We start from the raw sequence: 22,700 nt of genomic DNA on the forward strand, positions 1-22,700 counted from the left end.
TGTGTCCGAGTGATTTTTTCAATCAATTTTGTGTTTAATTTTTTTGTCATAAAAATATGGTAGTTGGAAAAATGAATATCTTATTCAAGAGACCAAATTTTTATTTATCGGAAACTTTTTTTCTCAAAATTTTGTTACTATTAACTGTTTATAATAATATAAAGAATAAAAACTCGATCCACGATTTGACTGAAAAATTGATTTCAATTACATTTTATTTTATTTTTGGACAAAACATACATTAATTTATTGAGAATAAATGTACCATCCTCTTGTTTTTTTAGACAGTATTTAAATTAACTAATCTAAGTCAAATTAAAAAGAAAAAATCAATCAATGTTCTCAAACGGTAATTATGAAATGCAAATATTAACAGAGGATAACCCGTTTACCAGAAATTAAGTCGGGTCAAGACCCGCTAATGGAAGCACATTTTTATTTATTTTTATTTTTTTCGAGTTCTATATAAACGAGCATCCCCTGTTATCAGAATCGAAACCCTCGTCTCCCTCAAATTTCTGACCCACGTAAATATATAATTTTATCTGGATATATGACGGAAATTTCTGTCCAAAATATCGCTCAGGTGATTTTTGTTTGGTACGGATTCATTTCTGTTTACATGTTTTGTAGTTTTCTTCTTTAGTATACAATTCCAGTCAAGGGTGGTGGACGAATGGATCCGCATTACATGCTTTGTAGTTGTTTCATCGACCTAGGAAAAGAAATTTGAATTTTTACGTAAAATTCAGTTAAATTAGTTAAAACAGAGCTGTTGTTGGGGGGGTCTTTTTATTAGATTGTTCTTAAAATTGTAAATTTCGTCACTTTTGGGTAAGACGATGTTGTTGATAGGATTTTTGAACTCTTAAAATCCTTCAGGAAAGGTTATATGTTGTTAAAGGAGTAATTTGGGTTGCTTATGATTCAATATTCTTCGATCCACTGTAGGTGTGTTTATAATGGTTGCATAAGCAATGAGCGACATGCAGGCAATTAAATTTATTGGGAATTGTTCTCGGATGGCAGTCCATGGTTATGTAATATATGTGGGAATAAGGTGGAACCTTGGAATTTGATAAAAGCATAAATCATGGCTCAACAGTCATCCCGGCTGCATCGTCTGCTTACTTTACTGGACTGTATCCTCTATGTATTTTAATGTGTGATTTAATAGTATTCAGCTGCACAAGTATATTTTCGAATGCAAGTGTGTCCCGTATTCGTGCTTCTGATTTACGAGTGTAATTTTGTGGATATTTTATGTTGAAATTTGGAATATCCTCTCAACCTGAGTTTTTCTCAACTATCTGTACTTTTATGCTATCTTTAACTGGAGCCTGAAAATCCAAAAGTTCTTGCGTTCATTTTTCTTCTTGCTATTGCAAGACGAAGTTTTGTCCTTTTTTTCTTTCAAATTGTGCTTGACGTACAGATTTCTATTCAATTATCTCTTAGGATACAAGGAGTCAAGGATATCAGTCCCCCATCAAACCCCCCCACCCCCCCCACCCCCCCCTCCCTCTCTATTTTTTTAAAAAATTAAGTGTCCACTTTGTATATTTCTCTTTAACAAATGCTAAGCTGGTACAACCCAAGCAACAAGGTTTTCAGCAGCAAGGCAGATAGGGGAAATTGCCAAATCGCATCCGCAGGACCTTATTGCCCTCTTGAACAAGGTATTATTTTCTTGCCTATGTTTTTAGGTTTCTAAATATTTATCTTTCTATTGATTAAACTTGATTAATTGCATGACCATACACTTGTTCCTTGAGAATGTGTGTTATTATCTCGTCATTTGTGATGGTACTGGGATTTAATGTGCTGTCCCAGGGATACTTTGGCACAAGATTCTTGTTTTATTAGACGGGCTTGGGTTATTTGGCAAACTTCTTCTTGTTTTTTCCTGAAGTTGGATTATTAACATCTGGCGCCCACTATATACTTCTTTCTTTAATGAATTACAACAGAAAGTTAGAAATTAGAACAATGGTTTAACTGAAAGTTGATTGATTTTATCCGATGGAACTTTTAGTGCAATGATTCAAGAGAACAATAGATTACTTAAACAACGTGGACAAAATTAAAAATTTTAATCCGTTTCTGTTTATGCTGTACACATATTGCTAAATCCTTTTGTTTATGGAGCCAAAATGTGCCAGTTAATTTCAACTACAACATATATGTCTAAATGCCATTACTTTAGGAATATGTACCCTATCTGATTTTATAAAGAGAAGTTGTATGGTGGGATATGATTTCAACTCTGTTTCTTTGTATGGAATGTTTATGTTATTCATTTGTTCGTTTGGATACACAATTATTTCTTTTATTTTTTTATATTTGTCATTGAAGTTCCGTTTACTCTTGAATTGTAGCACGAGTAGTACTTTGCATTTTACACCTGGAGTCTCACTCTTCAATTACTTGTGTAGGTGTCTCAATATTTACATAGTAAAAAGTGGGACACCAGAGTTGCTGCAGCTCGTGCTGTGGGGGCCATTGCAGAAAATGTCAAACATACATCTTTGACTGAAATCTCTAGCTGCCTAGAGGAGAAGTTGTCAGAAGTTGGTATTTCTGCGACCTTTGATGAAGTGGTGATTTGGCCCAATTACCATTCTAAAATTGTTGGTGGCACTTCTTTTAGAAGGTTTTTCGTTATCTTCAGTATATTTTATATAATTTTTCCTTCTGATTGTCGTAATGCCTGAGCTATTATAGTTTCTTGGTTTGTTTATTAAGAAACTCCATCTCATCATTATGTTCTGTGAAATTGTTTTGTTGTGTCAATTTCTTCCATGTAATTACCATTTGCAGTTTTAATCTGACTAAAGTGTTGGAGTTTGGGGCTTTGTTGGCATCTGGTGGTCAGGTAATTAATTTCCCTGGTTACCCATCTGCTTGTGGTAAACTGAAAATCTGTATGTTCACAAACTTTTTATATCCTTTGTTTGTTCATGGAGGTAGCTGTATGGAGCTTCCAATTTTTGTGAAGCAAATTTTTTTTTTTTTTTTTTATCTTATGTCATTAATATATCTTCTAAATAAGTGGATTATAGCAAGTATATTGCACCCGATTTTGATTTTTCAACAACTCAATTTTAGGAGTATGATATTGGAAATGACAACTGCAAGAATCCTAGGGAGCGATTGAGCAGACAAAAACAAAACCTTCGGCGTCGATTAGGTCAGTGTTATTTTCATGTATCGGTTTTATTGAATACCCAGTGTCTCGATCAATCAGTAACATTTGGAACATATTATTGTTACAAGTCCTCTAAACACATGTATTAAGGTACTTGACGCATTACAAGACTGCCTTGTTTCAAGAGCTCTCTTTTCAACAAAAAACTTATTGATTCTTCAATTTTATGTTGAGATTTTTTCAAGACATTTTTGACCTTGTGATTGGAAGTTCCATTTAAACCTTGTGGACGGTTGAACTCTGCTAGGAGAGGTTGTTCCTAGGGTTGGAATCTCTTTTTGAAAAATCAAAGGGCATTGGCTCGTGTGTTCCTATATTTTTGATGGAGATTTCTCTCTGTGATGTACTGATGATTTGATTTTTCTGTGTAAAGTATATCTGATCTCGGGTTGTATTATTTTATTCTTGGTTTGCTCCTCGTATCCTCGTTCCTCCCAAAAGATTTCATTGTCTGAAACCCAAATTATTTTACTCTTTTTGGCAGAATACTTTTCGCTTTTCTTAGTGATTCTCTTCCACGATTGTTTATAGCTGTTCAATCCCTTACATGTGTTCTAATTCTTTACTAGGTGGCTTACAATTGAAAGTGAAACTTTGAGTCTGCGCTATTTTCACTTTACTTTCTTTCGGTTAAGATCTTTTGGCAAGTGGAATAATAATCTCTAATATTTGTCGTTCCACTTTTTGGTCTGGTCTAATACCAGCGCTGACTTTTTTAACTGCAATAATTTAGTCTATCTATCGTTATTGATGGTTCAAAAAGTTTTTTCAAGAATTGAAACTGATGATTTATTGCCTTAAATTTTTTTATGAATAAAATTGAATTGTTGCTTGTTTGGTGGATGTTGGGTCGGTGTTGAAATTGGGGTACACTAAGCGATCCAAACACCGCCTTCTATTTTTGTGCCTAAGATGCAGTTTACGATGTCTAAACCTTCTTTTGCTGTATAAAATAGCTGGAAAATCAATTACTGTTGTGTGATTGCTCAAACCATACGGTGTTTACCAGAACAATTATACTTTGTACGATGTTGTTTTATTTTTTTATCCTTATTGTAGTGGGTAAATGACTTTACCTGATAAATATGAAACATGTTATATATCAAATGTATGCACATTGTTTTTAATTTACTATTTGTTTTTATTTTGCTTGTTCTTGTTCATAGGTTACTTGTGGATATTGAATTTTATTTATTATTTGGATGTCCATAGATCAGAAAGAAAGAAAATAATAGAAAACACACACATTGGACTTTGGAGGAAATGGATGGCTTCCCCCATTGATGCGCTGTGCGGGCATAGAAAATTGTTGTGACATCAATTATCATTTCATATGCAGGTTTAGATGTGTGTGAACAGTTCATGGATGTCAATGATATGATAAAAGACGAGGACCTTGTTTTGCACAAGTTTAATTACCCTGTTAATGGAATTGCTTCCCACTATTATGCGTCACAGCCTCTGCGTAATATTAACCAACTCGTGACGAGTATGGTGCCCACCTCAAGATCTAGGAGGCCCAGTGCCAGGGAGCTGAATCTCTTAAAACGTAAAGCAAAAAATAATTCAAAAGACCAATCCAAAGGTTGGCCAAAGGATGGGTCCACAGAGGCAACCCAATCACACGATGCTATGGCACCCAGGACTACTTCCCTGGATTCACCGACTGCTCAAAAGGTGAATGAAGAATGTCTCAATATTTTTACCAATATTATAAGGAACAAGCTGAGTAGTTTCCATCATATTCTTTCTTAATCATCATATTTCTGTTCCATCTGAAAATCTAGGTGTCATTGACACGTCTCAAAATTTGATCCCTGATACTACTACTGATTTTATAATGTGTACCTACTTCATCAATGTTTTTGCTTGTCCTTCGTGGTTGATACCCTATGTATGTATGCATGTTTTACTTCAGCATCGTTCCGTTTACATATTTCTTTGTCCGGAGGATTTCTAAATGCAATCTACTGAAGAAGTTTTTGATGCAGATCCTTACAGATACCATTTCCGATGATGACAATATTGAAAATGATGGAGATGGGGTCTGGCCTTTTCAAAGTTTTGTTGAACAACTCCTCATTGATATCTTTGACCCTGGTTAGTAATTACTTTTTGGGGCTTCTGATCACGGTAATGTTAAATTATATGTTGGCTGATTTTGTTACCAGTTTGGGAAGTTCGCCATGGCAGTATAATGGCTCTTCGAGAGATATTGACCTACCAAGGAGCTTGTGCGGGCATCCTTTTGCCTGAGTTCTGCTGTGCATGTTCATCGGCATTTAATTTGCAAAATGAGAGAAGAGAAAGGGAAACTGATGTTGATTTGCAAGTCTCAGTTGATGATTCAGAGCCAGTTTTGAAGAGACCAAAGTTGGAGGATGTTTCTAGTTCAGTGGTTGAATCCATTGATGGAGATCTGAATGCCTGTTTAAATGTTGAAGGTAAATTTGACGCAGGAGATGCTTTTCCCATGCATGCGTACGGAGAAACTGATGGTGGTTTTGTGAAGGGGGAACCACGATCTGGTATTGACAGCCCATGCCATTGTGGGTTAGATGTGAAAGAGACGAATGATTATTCTGAAGATAAGGAATTGATGGAGAAGATGGCGATAATGAAAAGGATACCTCAAAACTCTGAATTGATGAACTTGGTTATGGAGGGTGGGACTTCTTGGCTGAGAAATTGTGAATTTCTACAAGAGTGTGCAATTCGCTTCTTGTGTGTCTTGTCCCTGGATAGGTATGATTTGTTCAATAAATGTTCACCAGTACTTCTATTTGAATGGTTGGTAGTGAAGTTAACAAAAAAGTGAAACTATGAGGAGAAAAGGAACTTAATGACTTAAGCATGAAAGATATTAACTTGCTATAGCAGATGCTTACATGTTATTACGGAAATTCTTTGGTTTTTCCTTTATCATATATCAATATTCTTCAGTTGGCTGTCATCCTAAAGTTAATGTATTCATTTGTTCATATAATAACAACCGGAGGAATTATCTTTGGAAATCTAAACCTTGAAACAAAGATTGAATTTATTGGGAACTTGTTAGATGTTAACATTTTTTTAATGTACAGGTTTGGAGACTACATTTCTGATCAAGTTGTGGCACCGGTGAGGGAAACGTGTGCTCAAGCCTTAGGTGCTGTACTCAAGTATATGCATCCAATGTTAGTTCAACAGACGCTGAATATTTTGTTGCAAATGCAGGTAAACATAGAGTAAAGAGTGTATACTGGAACATTTTTTGTGAGACTCTTTGTGCTTTACTGCAACATTGTTTTAATTAGCCCTCACTTTTTTCAGCGTAGACCAGAGTGGGAGATTCGTCATGGGAGTCTTTTGGGTGTTAAATATCTAGTTGCTGTGCGACAGGTAGATTGTTGTGCTATAAGATAACTTCACGGTTATTGGAATGCATTTCTCCTTCTGATTTTCTTGGCATAGTTCTTTTAGTAACTGCTTCGTGAATCTGAGTTTAATATTGCGATTATCGGTTTAGAATGACAGTTTTCAATGTTTTTTTATTGTTCTGATTTGAATCCATGTAAAGACCTTAAACTGCAGACACAGAGATCATGTGAATGTGAAGAGATATACTTCACCAAACATTTTGCAGTTAATTAAAAATATACTTCTAATTCCAGTAGACTGTTTTAGAAATCTGGTGTCCTTGCTTGACCATTGGTGATACAGCGTCTGTGTTTATTATGGGGTACACAATTATCTGCTGGGTAGGAGCAGGAACTGAGCAGGAATTCTGGTCATACCAGATTATTTAATTGTTCGATGCACTCTTTATGATATAGAATGTGTGTGAGAGAGAATTACTGATGTTGTTAGGTAACTAAAATGTGAGATGCCATAACAGGTCTTTTTTGGGGAGTCTTTTCGGACGTGTCTCTGATAAGGTTGAGATTTGGACCTAACTTAACCTTAAAAGTTAGCTCGGGGGGTGGGGCATTGTTTAAATCCATATATACAACTCCCAAAGACTTGATTCAAACGATGTTGGACATCTAACACTGTTGCGTACCTTATTTGTTTTTGTGTGTTTTCTTTTCTTTTTACCCAGCTGTAAGTTTCTATCTTTTCTCCAATAGATGACTTGAGCCCGTATTTTTGTACATTTTGTCCATGCATTTTATAATTTTGGCGGTTTTGTTGCTTTGACAATGCCTAATCTTCTCGTTATGACTCTAGGAAATGCTCCATGATCTGCTTGGCTCTGTTCTTCCAGCTTGTAAAACTGGGCTGGAGGATCCTGATGATGATGTACGAGCCGTTGCTGCAGAAGCTTTATTACCGACATCAGCTGCTATTGTTTCTCTCAAGGGTCCAATATTGCATTCTATTGTCATGCTGCTCTGGGACATTTTGCTTGACCTGGACGATTTAAGCCCCTCAACCAGCAGGTACTTCGTCGAGTTTATTGTCTTTTGAGATTCGTCTTGCTGGTACATCTTCCTGTTAACCGTTGCATTCCTACTTCTCCACTTCATCAGGCATTGTCTGGTTGATAAAATTTTATTAGATAGCTTTGTTAACCATGGTACTCCACTTTTTCTAGGACATTCTAGACCTTCATATGGATACAATTTAACCATAAAGTTGTTAAACCTACCATTTTAGGGCTTGTGTAAATTTGTTAATCTACTTTTGTGGAATTTTTTGCCACGTCTGTTCTTACTTAGGTTAATTAGCATTTCATACCTCACTGTTTACACTACAGTTTTTATTTAACCTCTAGTCCATTCTTCTCCTCATTCATTCTGCACGTTATATTGTTTAATTTAAGGTTTGTGTGCTGTGAAATATAAGAAGGCCTAAACTCATTAGTGCATGGGGTAAATTTGCTGGCTGGTGGGTCCTACATATTGTGTTTCAATCTTCTGTCATATTTTTCACTCTTGATTTTCTTTAGGAAGAAAAATACTGTTTTACAGATGAAAAATAAAGATTTTAAAATTCCATTTTTAATGAATCTGTATGAAGCTTGATTGAAATAACTTTAATATGCTTTTATTTATTGTTGGGGTTCAAATGCTTGCGGCATTTTTGAATAGTAAGCAGTTTGTACTGTGATGGATTCTGCATTTCTGGATTGAAGGCATCGTATGAGACTACTTTTCAGTTTGAATTTTATTGATGCTACAATGTCTGTTGTGCTGTTAAAAATTATTTTCTTGCAAACATCAGCTTAAGTTAGTTTGTAATTGTGGTATTAACTATGCAATGACGGATATCTAGATTTTGTTAGTTTGCAAACATACTAAAAGCGTGTACTGCTTTTGCAGTGTAATGAATCTACTAGCAGAAATTTATTCCCAGGAGCAGATGATTCCGAAGACTTTTAGTATGTTGGGTTCCAAGGAGAAGCTGGAACTGGACCTTAACGAAAGCAGTCACATGGCTGATCATGATGAAGGGACAAGTTCTCTAGAAAACCCTTATATGCTGTCAACATTGGCACCACGATTATGGCCATTTATGAGACATAGTATAACGTCAGTTCGCTTGTCTGCAATCCGCACCTTGGTAGTGTTTATTCTTAAATCTGACCTGTCATTTTCGTAGCATTTTTCTACTGTTTTTCTTTTCTCCTGCGACCTTGAATGATTTTTTTCAAATTCATTGCATTCTTTAGGATATGAAATATCTTGCTTATATCAGAAAAACTGTGAATTTGCTGCTTTGGTTTGCTTTATTTGGTTTGAATTAAACTGTGTACGACATGCAGGAACGTTTGCTTGAAGCTGGTCACAGGAGGAGCATCACTGATGAAGCTAGCTCATTTTGGCCTTCTTTTATCGTTGGTGACACTCTAAGGATAGTGTTCCAGAATTTACTGCTCGAATCAAATGATGAGATTCTGCAATGCTCAGAGAGAGTTTGGAATCTCCTAGTCCTTGTATGCAACTTGCTCTGTATTCTCAGTTTTACTGATACTTACCATTTCATTATTTTTCTGTCAGCCATTAATTTTATGACAGCTGTCGAAACATTCAATCTTGATAGTTTCTCGATCTGTGGTTTGATTATGGAAGCTGAACCCATGACCCAAACAATCTAGAAAATTAGTAATTTACAAACACAAAGGAAGTTTAGCCAGGTTTTAACTTTTGAGGTCTGGCAGTGATTGTTGTCACGTGAATCAAGCTTGATTTTGAGCACCTTTGTCTCGCTCATCTAATATGATTATTAATATATTGTAAAAACCATGACTCAGCAGTCCTCAATTTTATCTTAATTGTTTAATGTTTTGACTGCCCTCCTTCTGCCATTAATTTGCAGTTTTATCATTCTTTTATAGAATTTATTTTGGCAGTGTAGATATTCAATTAAACTCTATGTGGTTCATCATTGTTTAAGAATCATGGAACTATTTTAATCTATTAATTCCTGCCTTTCCGGCTTCACTACTAACATAGTTCTTCAACTTGTTAGTGCCTGATGGAAGATTTAGAAAATGCTGCAAAATCATACTATTCTTCATGGGTAGAGCTGGCAACAACTCCATATGGGTCCCCATTGGATGCTTCCAAGATGTTTTGGCCTGTTGCTCTACCTCGTAAAAGTCATTTCAAAGCTGCAGCTAAAATTAAAACAGTTAAGTTTGAAAACGAAAATCATAAAAATAAATCCTCAGAATCCTTGGAAACCATGTCAGCAGGGCCAAATGGAGATGTTCCAGCAAATTCATCTAAAAATATTGTCGGTGCTGATTTGGACATCTCGGTAACTTGTACAAGAGTTGTTACAGCAACCGCTTTAGGAGTTATGGCTTCCAGGTTTAGTGGTGCATCCTTGCAGTATGTGGTTGACCCATTGTGGAAGGGATTGACTTCTTTATCTGGAGTTCAGCGGCAGGTTGATTCTTTACTGACAAAATCATTTAGTATATCTTTGACTTTCTAGTCTAATATAATCTTGGGGTAATTCTTGGGTAAAAGTGTTGCCACATTTTATTCTACTGATTGCATTGTTTCTTTGTTGATTGTGTCAGGTGGTTTCAATGATTCTTATATCCTGGTTTAAAGAATTGAAAGGTCTTTTGAAATCGGATGAGGTTTTTGCTGGCATTTCAAATAACTTTCGTCAGTGTTTATTAGATTTGTTAGTTTGCAGTAATCCTGCTTTTCCTACAAAAGATTCTCTTCTACCTTATGCTGAACTCTCTAGATTATGCGGTAAGATGCGGAATGAGGCCAGCCAGTTGTATTTCGCTACAAAGTCATCTGTCTTGTTCAGTGATCTTCTGTCGTGCACCAAGGTGGACCTTGAGAATATGACTGCTGATGATGCAGTGAATTTTGCATCACGACTCCCATTTGTGAGCAATAAAAACACTGGACTAGAATCTGATGGAAAGAATTTATTTGAGGAATTAGAGTCTCTAAAGCAAAATCTTTTGACAACTGCTGGATATCTGAAATGTGTTCAGGTCTGTCAAAATATCTACTCTTCTTTATCTGAAAGAACACATACTCTGATTTTGCATAGGTTATTATATATTGAATTAGTCCACTGGCCAAGGAAAAGATTTTCTTACATTTCAGTCTTTCTTTTTGAGTGGTTGCAGAATAATTTGCATCTTACTGTCTCGGCTTTACTAGCCGCTGCATTTGTATGGATGTCTGAGCTTCCTGCAAAACTCAATCCAGTTATCTTGCCTATAATGGCTTCTGTTAAACGAGAACAGGTAATTTAAAGGTTATGGTGTATGAGTGTATCTTTACTGGGGAACACACACCAAACTTTGACTAAAATTGTGTTTTGTTTGAAGGAGGAAATTCTGCAAAATAAGGCTGCTGAATCACTGGCAGAACTCATCCATCAGTGTATTGAACGCAAACCTGGTCCCAATGACAAGCTAATCAAGAATCTGTGTACTTTATCATGTATGGATCCTCGTGAAACACCCCAAGCAGAAGTCCTGAGTTCTGTGGAAATAATTGAAGATCAAGATCTTCTGTCCTTTGGAAGCAGTAGCATTCGATCAAAATCAAGAGTTCAGGTGCTCTCTCCTGGTGAAGACCGATCAATGCTTGAAGGTTTCATTAGTCGACGAGGATCTGAACTTGCATTGAAATATCTATGCTTGAAATTTTGTGGTTCTTTATTTGACAGACTTCCTAAGATGTGGGATTGCCTTGTTGAGGTCCTTAAGGCTTGTAATATTGAGGGAAACACACTGGAAGATGAGAAACTGATTGATCAAGCTATTGATTCTGTTAAAGATCCTCAGATTTTGATAAACAATATCCAAGTAAGCAAGCATGTCAGACTTCACTTGAACAATTGTCAGCTTAAACATCATGTTTAGAAAATGAATGAATCTGTTTATTTTTAGGTCTAGGGATGCTAATGGCCTGGCCGTGTTGAATTGGAACCAAACCGAAATAGTAAATCGGTCCTACCTGGGTAGAATTGGTCGGCCTAAAAAAATTTGGAATTGGTTACAAACTGGTAGGAAATGGGTAATTGTGTAAAAGGTTAAATCACAAATGGAACCAGTAGATCGATTCTAGCTGTTGGATTCAGTTCGGTTTCCAGTTTTTTTATAATTACTCTAGTTTAGAGTTACGACTCAAAAAAATAATGAAATTAGCAGTTTTTGCAAAATCTTATGACTCAAGCCTTGAAGGTCTCTTAAAGTTTCTGGTTGGTGCCTTTTATGTAAGGATTAACCTGAAGTCTTGTGGAACTTAGTTCCTCAGTTATTTACTTAGGTATTCTTCCTGTGTACTTCGGGTTCTATCCTCTTCTTACCCCCTTCACTGGAAGATAATTCTACTGGTTTACTGTATCATGATGCAAGAGTTATACATCTTTCTACTTCCATCCAGTGAAGATTTTGGCTGCTCCTATCTGATGCTTCTTCACTTCTGTGTAGGTGGTTCGTTCTATTTCTCCTCTACTGGATGCAAGTCTAAGACCAAAACTTCTCACTCTTCTACCTTGCATTTTCAAATGCGTGCGCCATTCTCATATTGCCGTAAGATTATCTGCATCAAGATGTATCACGGCAATGGCCAAGTCTATGACTTTGGATGTCATGGGCGTGATCATTGAGAATGCTATTCCTATGTTAAGCGATGTGTCATCTGTACAGGCTAGACAAGGAGCTGGCATGCTAGTTAGTTTGCTTGTACAGGGGTTGGGTTTGGAACTGGTCCCATATTCTCCGTTGTTGGTCGTTCCTCTTTTGAGGTGTATGAGCGACTGTGATCATTCTGTCAGGCAGAGTGTGACACACAGTTTTGCTGCCCTAGTACCTTATCTTCCGTTGGCACGTGGTGTCGCTCTGCCTGATGGCTTGACTGAACGTTTGTCTAGAAATAATGAAGATGCACAATTTCTGGAGCAACTAGTTGACAATTCTCACATTGATGATTACAAGCTCTCCTTTGAAATAAAAGTGACTTTGAGGAGGTAACTTTTTTTCTTTTGTTGGCCATTCTCGCACTATTATTCGAGGTGAACAGTTTTGAAAGGAAGGGAGCACAAGGAAAAAGGTTATGATGGGGATTGATCTCTATTTTTGCATCCTAATAAGTGGAGGTTAAAGGAAGGGACTGTTATAATCGGACACAATTGTTTTACAGTTGATATGTGCTCCTATCTGTTGCCCATTTATTTCTTAGCTTTCCTTGGTGTGCAAGTGAACTCAGCAAATTACTTTTTTGTAATGTGTTTATTTATAGCAGCATGTTTCGTATCATTGTTTTTCCTTCCTCAGCTATGGCTTCCCCCTTCCTCTCAACTCCACATCTACTTCCGCACGCATCTAGATTTTGTCAAGGCTTTACCAATACACATTGGTATCAGCTAAATGAATATCTTTCTTTCATTCTCAGTAAAAAGTTACATCAAAGAAGCTATTATCATATTATGTATCTCAACTAATGTCTGTTAAGGCTCACTTGTTATTATAGGTGCAACACTACGCCCGATTCCATCTCAGTTGAACCATATGCAAACCTTATGACAATCTTCCCCTACTTTTTCTCCTTGCTGCTAGACCTTTGTAATGTTCGAATTGTAGCTTTTGCTTTGGGGAAGGATAAATTCTCGCTATTGAAGGAGCTAGATAGTTCCGTCTTTCGAGACGAATAGTAACTTCTGTGGCATGCTGCGTGCTTGTGAAATCGAGGAAGCATGGCATGAAACAATTTGAATGGTGTCGTTAAGCTTATAGTTATATATAATGTCACTTCTGGATTTAACATTAAGAATACTCAACAATAATTCATAGTTAGTTATTTACCTACATAATTAGTTTAAAAGTTGTATTTCCTGTTATCGAAAGTATGATCCAACAATGCTCTGGTGGGATTGTTTGCTGTGGAGAAATGAATCCCCCTTGGACTAAACTAAAATGTGCCGACACCAAGGGCAATGTCAATGATTCATCATCATCCTTACCTAAGCTCTCAAACTAGTTGATTTGGCTACAATCTCTTCCCTATCACCCTGTTTTTGAAATGGGGCATACTTAATAGCTTTACTTTGAGAACTCACTCTTTCTATTTCTCGGAGGTCCTCTATTTGCATCTCTTCCGAATTCCTCAACAATGTTGATTGGTGTAGGATTGGGTCTTTAGGTGTTAATATAGAATAATGGTCTTTCAGAGATTCTTATAAGTTTGATCTACTGGTTAAGCCACACAAATAGCACCTCACTATCCTAAGCATTTTTAATGTCAATTACATGAGGAATTGGAACATTTGTTTATTGGGCATCTGACCTTGCAAAGATGGCATTGGATTTACCTACAAGGTGGTTTGCACCACAGTGCTTGCACTTTGATGCTTTTTTCCCCCCGAAATTCCACATAACATCCAAAAAGCTATTGTCTTTCTCCATTACTAATTTCTATTATTTTCTTTTGAATTCAAAGTTTTAAATTCTACTTTTGGGTGTTTAGTTACTGTTATCTCTGTATTACACTATTTTAGTGGTTGCCTATGCATAAAATCTTGTTTTCTGGGTATGATATTATTATCTGCCGATAGAAGTAAATTCAAGTTCTATTATCTTGTCTTGCAAATTTGTGTTTCTAATTCAACAATACATCTCGGTTGTTAATCTGCTCTATTTTCGTGGTTTCAGGTACCAACAGGAAGGTATAAATTGGCTAGCTTTTTTAAAGAGGTTTAATCTTCACGGTGTTTTATGTGATGATATGGGTCTTGGTAAGACCCTTCAAGCATCAGCAATTGTGGCATCTGATGTAGCAGAGCACATTGCTGCAGATAATGGCAAGGACTTGCTACCATCTTTGATTATATGTCCATCAACACTTGTTGGGCACTGGGTCTATGAGATAGAGAAGTTTATTGATCCTTCTTTGTTAACAACACTTCAATACATTGGTTCTGCTCCTGAGCGTTTATCTTTGCGACTGCAATTCGATAAGCATAATGTCATTGTGACATCATATGATGTTGTCCGCAAAGATATTGATTATCTCAGACAGGTTTACTGGAGCTACTGCATCCTGGATGAAGGACATATTATTAAGAACTCGAAATCCAAAGTCACAGTTGCTGTGAAACAGTTGAAGGCTCAGCATCGCCTCATACTGAGTGGAACACCAATCCAGGTTTGTCATGAAGCTCAACTTATAATTACATTTTATGTTTGTACTGTTGCTGATTGATCTGTATTGGGTTGCAGAATAATGTGTTGGATCTGTGGTCTCTATTTGACTTCCTCATGCCGGGGTTTCTTGGAACTGATAGACAGGTATTTTAAATTGCTGCTTTCCTTCATTCTTTAAAATTGTATTTTCTTGCGTTTATCTGTGGCAATATTAAATCTTATATTTAAGTTGGTAGAATGAACAAACAGGAGCCTGAAAGTAGAAAAAAGAGGCCTTGTTTCTGGTTTTGAATTTTTTATTTATTGTTTCTCTGGAACAAATGCTTCCCTAAATGACTATATGTGTTTGTTTTTTCTGGTGAGATAAAAAAAAAGAAACCGTCAGCTTCCAGGCCTGCAAAGTCTCAAAACATGATCCTCGGGTGTAATATTTTCAATGTGTTTGTGAATGCTGATATGTGTTCGGATGCTCAATATGCATAGCTGAAAAATTCTTGAACTGTTTCGAATATTTTGCCGCATAGTATTTATCATGTTGTTTTTGATATTTCTGGTTCTAACACTCAGAAGAAAATTTGTTAAGGATTGTTTTTATTCGTGCATGGAGGTGAAACTGTGAGAATCAGTGGATTCTGTTCCACTTCCAGCATGGTTGTTGTAAGAGGATATGAAATAAAAACTTGAATTCTGTAATAAGAGCAGTATTCCTGCTATATCATTCCATTCTCCAGCAGTTGGGATTTCAAACATAGACTCTGACTGATTAAGACTTTCCTTATTTAAGATGGTTGCAATGATGACCGGAAGTGGTTCTGTTCGGAGTTGTAATTCTGTAAATTATTTCTAGCACTTATGGTACACTGATGCTAAAAAAACATCTGTTGTTTCTACAGTTTCAAGCTACTTACGGAAAACCCCTGTTAGCTGCACGAGATCCTAAGTGTTCCGCAAAGGATGCGGAAGCTGGTGCCCTTGCCATGGAAGCATTGCACAAGCAGGTTCATGATTTTTAGCTTAAATCCTCTTTCCTGCTCCCACTAACCATTAAACTTTTTCTCAAGTTTCTTGCATATGCTCTTATATGGAGTTTGCTCTATCATTAGGTCATGCCTTTCCTCTTACGCCGAACAAAAGATGAAGTTTTATCTGATCTGCCAGAGAAGATCATTCAGGACAGATATTGTGATTTAAGTCCTATTCAACTTAAGTTGTATGAACAATTTTCTGGTTCACATGTTAGACAAGAACTTACAAGCATGGTTAAGCTAAATGAAGATGCAGGAGGGGCACCTAAGGCAACTCCTCATGTTTTCCAGGTAAGTTGAGAGAGTGCTACCATTCTATTCCATTATATTGTTTTTCTTTTCCCTCATTTCATTTGTTTCAATTTCAGGCACTTCAATACTTATTAAAACTTTGTAGCCATCCATTACTTGTCCTTGGTGAAAGAATTCCAGACTCACTCTTGCCTATGCTGTCAGAACACATTCCTGCCAATACTGATATCTCTACGGAGCTCCATAAAATAGTACATTCCCCTAAACTTGTCGCTCTTCAAGAGATAATGGAAGAGTGTGGAATAGGTGTGGATGCATCAAATTCTGAGGGCAACATCGCTGTTGGCCAGCATAGGGTTCTAATATTTGCTCAGCATAAAGTAATCACACTTCATTTCTCTTTCAAATGGTATTTTCTCCATTATATTTTGTGCTTCCCTTGGTTAATTTTTCCGTTCGTGCAGGCCTTCTTGGACATTATTGAGAAAGACTTGTTTCAAACTCTCATGAAAAAGTAGGCCCTTATTGATGCTTCTTGTGGGATAAAAACTTGAAGTTCTCTTTTCTATTGTTTTTTTCCCTGTAGTAATTTATTTTCCTTGTTTTGTCTTTTCCTTCCCAAGAAATTTTTGGGAAGGAGCTTTTTTTCCCCTTTCTTATATTGTTATGTAATTGCTTTTTTGGATCAACACAGTATTACATATTTGCGGTTGGATGGATCGGTTCAACCTGAAAAACGCTTTGAAATTGTCAAAGCTTTCAACTCAGACCCAACAATTGATGCTCTGCTGCTCACGACACATGGTACTACTTTGAAATTGATGATTACATACTAAGTAACCACCCGTAAATCTAATGATTGCTATTGCAGTGGGAGGGCTTGGTTTAAACCTGACATCAGCTGATACCCTTGTTTTCATGGAGCATGACTGGAATCCTATGAGAGATCATCAGGTAGGGACCTGTGTTTTCTTTCTCACAGCTTGTTCTTGACTTTGTTTTTTGAAATAACTCTTCTTCAGTTTGGATAGGAGTAGTATGCGTACAGACCCTAGATCAATGGTAAAAATCAGTTTACGGTATATGTTTGCTCAGAGGCACAAAAACAACTCTTCTTCAGTTTTGTTAGGAGTAGTATATGTACGACCCTAGATCAATGGTAAAAATCAGTTTATGGTACAGTTTGCTCAGAGGCTTGACTAGTGCATTTTTATCTGATCTGAAATAATAATGTTACAATCCCATCGTCTTCGTGACTTGTGTTTAAGTAAATTGTTGGTGTGGCATTTCCTAATGTTTGATTCTCTGTATATCTGGTAAATCATTCATTTACCTTTGAAATTAAAATTGGTAGCAATTAGATGGAAAATGATCTCCTTTTTTAGATGGCCTAATCTTTTTTTCTTGATTCTTGAATATTTACATATCTTGTTATTTAAGAACAAGGTCTGCGCCTTTCTTTCAGTTGAATAAGCATGATTGCCATAACATCATATCCGACAATAAACTTGTAGGCAATGGACCGAGCACACAGGTTAGGCCAACGGAAAGTTGTTAATGTCCACCGTCTGATCATGAGAGGAACCATGGAAGAGAAAGTTATGAGCCTTCAAAAGTTCAAAGTTTCAGTGGCAAATGCGGTCATAAATGCAGAGAACTCAAGCATGAACACGATGAATACAGATCAATTACTTGATCTGTTTACTTCCGCTGAAAGCAATAAGGTATTTAATGCTGCAGTTGACTCGATTTTTTCTTTGGTTGTTTTTCCATCATATCGGACGTTGTTCTAGAGTATGCCGGATAGGTGTCCAAAGGAGGAACCCCAGTGGGGGTTCAAGCAGAGGAGCCCTCGAAATAAAATAAACTTCAAACATGAAAATTAAGATGATCGAAGTTTAGAACTTTGAAATACATTAAGTTGCTTGTCAACTAACTCAATGGATTGTCCCTTGCGGCTCTATGCCACAAGCCTGAGGCTTTTGAACAGTTAACCAGTTTAGCCTGTTTCTGTGTTCATTATTTTGTTTTTGTTTTTATTATTCAGGGGGCAAGAACGTCAACATCGTCAAATGGAGTTAACACGGATGCAAGATTATCCGGTAGGGGCAAGGGACTGAAAGCCATTCTTGGTGGGCTAGAAGAGCTTTGGGATCAGTCACAGTACACCGAGGAATACAATCTAAGCCAATTTTTAACAAAACTAAATGGCTGAAGTATGCAAAGTATACCCAAGTGCTTTTGAGATTTTGGATTTAAGGATGCAACATGATCGCATCATTTTGCAGTGGATACACGAGCTGCACAGATGTGCAGAACTGTAAATTTTCCATCGCCGCAGCTCCAATTTTCAAGGATAAGTTATTGTTGTCTTTCCCCTGTATTTTCATGTTATTTCCCTCTATTTTATCTTTTCTTTTTCCTGCAATTTAGTGCTTAAAAGAAGCGGTGTAGAATTAGTTCCTGGGGTTTTGGTTGGGCTACTTGATGCCGACATCTCATTGAGGTTTAAAGAATATGTAAATTTTGGATACTGTAAATACATTCAGACATTTTTTTTTTGGAATGATAGATGGCAAAATCAGTTGACTCCTCAAGTTATGATCTTTTCTAACTTGTCATGTCCTTTGTGTTTTTAATTTCAGATTACTTACTTTTATATGCACTAAGTTTTCGATACCACCAAAACCATCTAAATGTTTGTGTTTGTATCTGATTTTTTTTTTTTTTGAATTGAGTACAGTTAATAACATCCTATAGATTCAACTTCAGTAGTTTTAATTATAGATGATCGATCGTGAACATGAAAATGTTAAGAATCTATTCTATCAGTTTGTTTGTGGACAAATCTAGTGATTGGATTTTCACCTACATTGCCATGGAGCACTCCAAGATCCTATAACAGACGTGTGCGAAAGCGCCATGTATCTTCTCCAATCTTCAATCACCATTCTGAGATCATGAATCTTCTTCCCCAACCCAACACAGCAATTCGCATGCATCGTGCACACCAGATCCAGATCTTTACTTGGCTCACAGAACCCACCAAAATAGGCGGTGTCCAAATACCTCATCTCCAATTCGATTTCGCTAATGTAAGGATGCATCTTTATCATGTTTAGCACATCTTGATCGTGTTTTCCTGGGAAATACTGCCTCCCTCTGTACCAGAATCTGTAGAATTTGATTGTACGATGATTGGATTTGACGTACTTGAAGCCTCCATTGGGGATATTGTCTGGATCGGTGGAGTTGGACTTGTACACATCGCAAGCAATTTGGAAGTCGGCGTCTGGGTCAAATCTGGGAAATGGATCTCTCAGCCACATTACATCTGCATCCTGAAAAATGGATATATTTTTTTTAAGTTTAATTGTGTAATTTCAGAATGTGGGCAAGCCTCAAATACTTTTGGTGATGAAAATTTGACAACAGATATAGATAAGAACGTACCGAAAATATGAAACTATACCCCAACTCAAGAACAACCCTGAGGAAATCTATCCTTCTCCACATCATCTTCAAGTAATCCTGAGACATGAAGGTGGCCTCGCCAGAGAAGTCGACTCCGGAGGTGGTGAGGGCAAAACAGTGAGGATGCACTGCGCAGCAACGGGAATATGCAGTTTGATCCAATGCCACAACCACCACATGATTCACAAGGCTCTGTGTTTGATATCCGATGCTAAAGCTCTCAAGAAAAATATCAAAGATTGAGTTTGGCTCTGTCCATGCTGCGTTTAATGTGGTGATAATCACTGTTTTGCTGTTTTCCATTGCTGCTTTCTTTAATGCACTCTCCAGTTTCTTGATTTCATCTTTGGACTAATCAATCGAGACAATGTCAATATTATTGAGTCCAACCGAATATATTCGTGTATTGAATGTGAGAATTATCAAAATTTAAGTATTCTAATATGAAATTTTCTAAAAAAAAATAACTATAAGTAAATCGAAAGCAACTTACATAAGATGGTAGGTCTTCATTATTAGTCGTAAACTCATGTATCTTTACATTTGATGAAGATGAAGCAGTCTCTCGATCTGGCTTACAAGTTGGAGACAAGCAGTTCAATGAATACGATCTTTGAAGCAACTGAGTAGGAAAAGAAGACTGGCTTAGTACAAGATAAAAGAGGCCAACCACCATAGATAACAACAAGATTCTAACTCCTAGTCGGGAGAAGTTTGCGGTGGTGGCGGGCCGGCGGCAGCGGTGGTGATGGCCAAGGCGGCTAGGCCTTGACTCGTGGTGGTTCCGGTTGGTGTCACCATCTTCAAAATTTGTCGGCATTTTCCTCATCTAATAGCATGCCCATTGATAAATTTGGAGTCAATCTGACGATTTTATCATTCAATATTATTTCACACTTATCAATGCACCATTTTCTAAACCATATCACATGTCTTCGTTGCCTTTTATTTTATTTTGAATAATATAAGCACCCTTCCCCAAATGATTTTATATGAGATAATGCGAGTCAAGGTTGTCTTTCTTTGACTAAATACTTTTTAATTATGAACATACATAAGACGTGTTAATTGATGTGTTTATTTTTTTATTTTTGATTACAACAAGGGGGGATCGAACCCGGGGAGCCGGAACGACTCTTCGGTCATATGTAGAATTTCCAAAAATAGATATTCTTACTAAACGAGGTGGTTCTAGTGGTATCGGAACTTTAAAAAAACATTTGGTCAAGATACATAAACTTGACTAGGATATCTTATAATCATTCGACAGAGAAGTAACTCAACAAAAAATTAAATCATTTAACTAATTGATCTCCCACAAGCAAGCCTATGACATTCTTATGCCCAATTTGAGTCTATGGACAAGAACTAAGGTTTGGATCTAGATCTAAGTGGTAATGTCGGCCCATGAGGGTAGGTGGTGGAGGCAAGACAAGTTGGTTAAGTAAGTGATAGCCATGGGAGAAGAGCCAGAGGCTAAGGTGATAAGACGTGTGCTAAAGTGTTAGACTGTGGATGGTGGGTGAAGTAGTTGATATGGAGCTGTGCTAATTGTAGTCAAAGGAGGTGACAAGGGTGAAAATGAGTCATGAGGTGGGAATATGTTGGAAGTGAGATAGGGGGTGTGACAATTAATGAAGTGAGCAAACTAGGGATGAGCCGATGAGGATGTGCTAAGGAGCTAGGAATGGGCCTGCGAGTTAGGGTGTCAAGGATGTGCTAAGGAGCGATGAAAGAGACTTATAGTTGGGGAACAGAGGATGTGCTATGGAGATGAGGAAGTGCCAAAGAGGTGGGAAAATGGGGAGGTGCTCTTCTGTATTTGAATAATCTTAGGATGACGACCCCTCAGCCGAAGAAGCGCATGAGTTACACCGACACGCCCGTCTCCTATTGTATATGCGCGGTCCCCCACATCTTTCCTATAAATATGGGGTTTATGAATTTCATTATGGAATTCACTACTTTTATTTTAGGGGTCTGTTCATATTTTTCGTCTCTGACTTGAGCGTCGAAGGAAATGTACTATAACACTTTCTCGGCCTCTTTGTAACACTCTGTTCTTGATTTCAGCCTCGCCTGGGTTGGTCTCAGAAAAGAATCCTCTAATTCTAATAAGTATCACTATTGAAAGTTTTACAATTACAAAAAAATTCACCGAAAAGTGGTCGTTAAATTTGTTACGAAATATTTCCAACTTTTTTTAATAGTTGAACAATAAGATTTTTTTGAATTTACTAATAATATTCAACTTGATTTTCACAATATTTATAGGCGCAAACTTAAGAAATATTGTTTTGACAAATAAAAAGATCACAAAGAATCATTAATTTCACATCTTTGAGTATACTTTTAGATTTTGTTTGACAAATGATATTTAGACTAATATAAAATTGAAATATTATTTTATTGTTTCATGTCATTGGATTGATGAAACTTTGAGCTATGAAAAAAAAGTTAATCTTTAAATAAATTAGAGCACATTGGATATACTATAACTAGATCTATATACCTATAAAAGTGTGGATGATGAGCAAAGTTTTCCGATTGTGATTTTACTGCATTGCCCAAAAACTATGCATTTTTTGTATTAATTGCATGGACATTTGTATTAATTGCACGGGCATTGTTGGAATAAGTGTAGATCATTGGTCATGTTTTTCAATTGTCAAAAAATCAAAATGACTTTCTTATCAATACAAATCCAAAAATTTAATAAAGATATATATGTAAATTTCTAATTGTTGTAAAAGTAAAAATGAAATATCAAAATTTTTTATTTATTCCACCTAATATATAATTAATTAGTAGCCTAATTATTCCACATAATATATAATTAATAGTCTAACAAATGCTAATGAATCATTACAACAATATATATTGATTGTAGTAACTTATATCACTTCAAGAATAAAATGTAACTCCTATATTAAATTTCTCAAATAATCCATCTTTATACTACCTTTAAATATTTTATTCTTTTAATTTTCTCTCTACATGTTATTTTATGATTTTAATGCAATTTTTTAATTATATTTTAGTGTTATTTCTAATTAAGTAATAAATTATAGTATCACAATAAGATATAAGAAAGAAATAATTATATATACAATAGTATAATAACATG

At 36.4% G+C, this 22,700-nt stretch overlaps 2 protein-coding genes across 3 annotated transcripts; one reads left to right on the forward strand and one right to left on the reverse strand.

Annotated features, from left to right (window-relative positions):
* The first annotated feature begins 441 nt into the window (after window positions 1-441).
* LOC140980840 (TATA-binding protein-associated factor BTAF1-like) lies at window positions 442-18,696 on the forward strand. Of its 2 annotated transcripts, none has more exons than XM_073446903.1 (29): window positions 442-586; window positions 952-1,142; window positions 1,585-1,679; window positions 2,436-2,653; window positions 2,821-2,875; window positions 3,109-3,190; window positions 4,548-4,885; window positions 5,200-5,308; window positions 5,380-5,953; window positions 6,292-6,424; window positions 6,521-6,589; window positions 7,418-7,629; window positions 8,512-8,752; window positions 8,955-9,125; window positions 9,662-10,084; window positions 10,221-10,658; window positions 10,797-10,916; window positions 11,001-11,483; window positions 12,111-12,649; window positions 14,331-14,823; window positions 14,898-14,966; window positions 15,716-15,820; window positions 15,926-16,138; window positions 16,216-16,479; window positions 16,564-16,613; window positions 16,794-16,903; window positions 16,971-17,053; window positions 17,614-17,823; window positions 18,147-18,696. In XM_073446903.1, the coding sequence occupies exons 2-29, from the start codon at window positions 1,094-1,096 to the stop codon at window positions 18,312-18,314; spliced, it is 6,114 nt and encodes a 2,037-aa protein (XP_073303004.1). In that variant the 5' UTR covers window positions 442-586; window positions 952-1,093; the 3' UTR covers window positions 18,315-18,696. The 2 variants fall into 2 exon arrangements, with proteins under 2 accessions (XP_073303004.1, XP_073303003.1); XM_073446902.1 differs by having other exon boundaries at window positions 459-600.
* Window positions 18,697-18,856: 160 nt separating this feature from the next.
* On the reverse strand, window positions 18,857-20,528 carry LOC140980841 (uncharacterized protein At4g15970-like). Its single transcript, XM_073446904.1, has 3 exons — window positions 20,067-20,528; window positions 19,553-19,924; window positions 18,857-19,440 (listed from the first exon to the last, which is right to left on the reverse strand). Exons 1-3 carry the CDS (start codon window positions 20,400-20,402, stop codon window positions 18,964-18,966), a joined length of 1,185 nt encoding a protein of 394 aa, XP_073303005.1. The 5' UTR covers window positions 20,403-20,528; the 3' UTR covers window positions 18,857-18,963.
* Window positions 20,529-22,700: the final 2,172 nt, after the last annotated feature.

The sequence above is a fragment of the Primulina huaijiensis genome, chromosome 7, assembly GCF_012295235.1.
Source record: "Primulina huaijiensis isolate GDHJ02 chromosome 7, ASM1229523v2, whole genome shotgun sequence".
NCBI classification, from domain to species: Eukaryota; Viridiplantae; Streptophyta; class Magnoliopsida; order Lamiales; family Gesneriaceae; genus Primulina; species Primulina huaijiensis.

What these genes read in the sequence shown, in the direction of transcription:
- LOC140980840 (XM_073446903.1), top strand. Translation starts at nt 1,094, where the DNA reads ATGGCTCAACAGTCATCCCGGCTGCATCGTCTGCTTACTTTACTGGAC. An exon ending in ATTCACCGACTGCTCAAAAG is followed by an intron (nt 4,886 to 5,199) that starts GTGAATGAAGAA and finishes TTTTTGATGCAG; the next exon opens with ATCCTTACAGATACCATTTC. An exon ending in TTTGGAATCTCCTAGTCCTT is followed by an intron (nt 9,126 to 9,661) that starts GTATGCAACTTG and finishes TCAACTTGTTAG; the next exon opens with TGCCTGATGGAAGATTTAGA.
- LOC140980841 (XM_073446904.1), bottom strand. Translation starts at nt 20,402, where the DNA reads ATGAGGAAAATGCCGACAAATTTTGAAGATGGTGACACCAACCGGAAC. An exon ending in ATGAAGACCTACCATCTTAT is followed by an intron (nt 19,925 to 20,066) that starts GTAAGTTGCTTT and finishes TCGATTGATTAG; the next exon opens with TCCAAAGATGAAATCAAGAA. An exon ending in GGTATAGTTTCATATTTTCG is followed by an intron (nt 19,441 to 19,552) that starts GTACGTTCTTAT and finishes TCCATTTTTCAG; the next exon opens with GATGCAGATGTAATGTGGCT.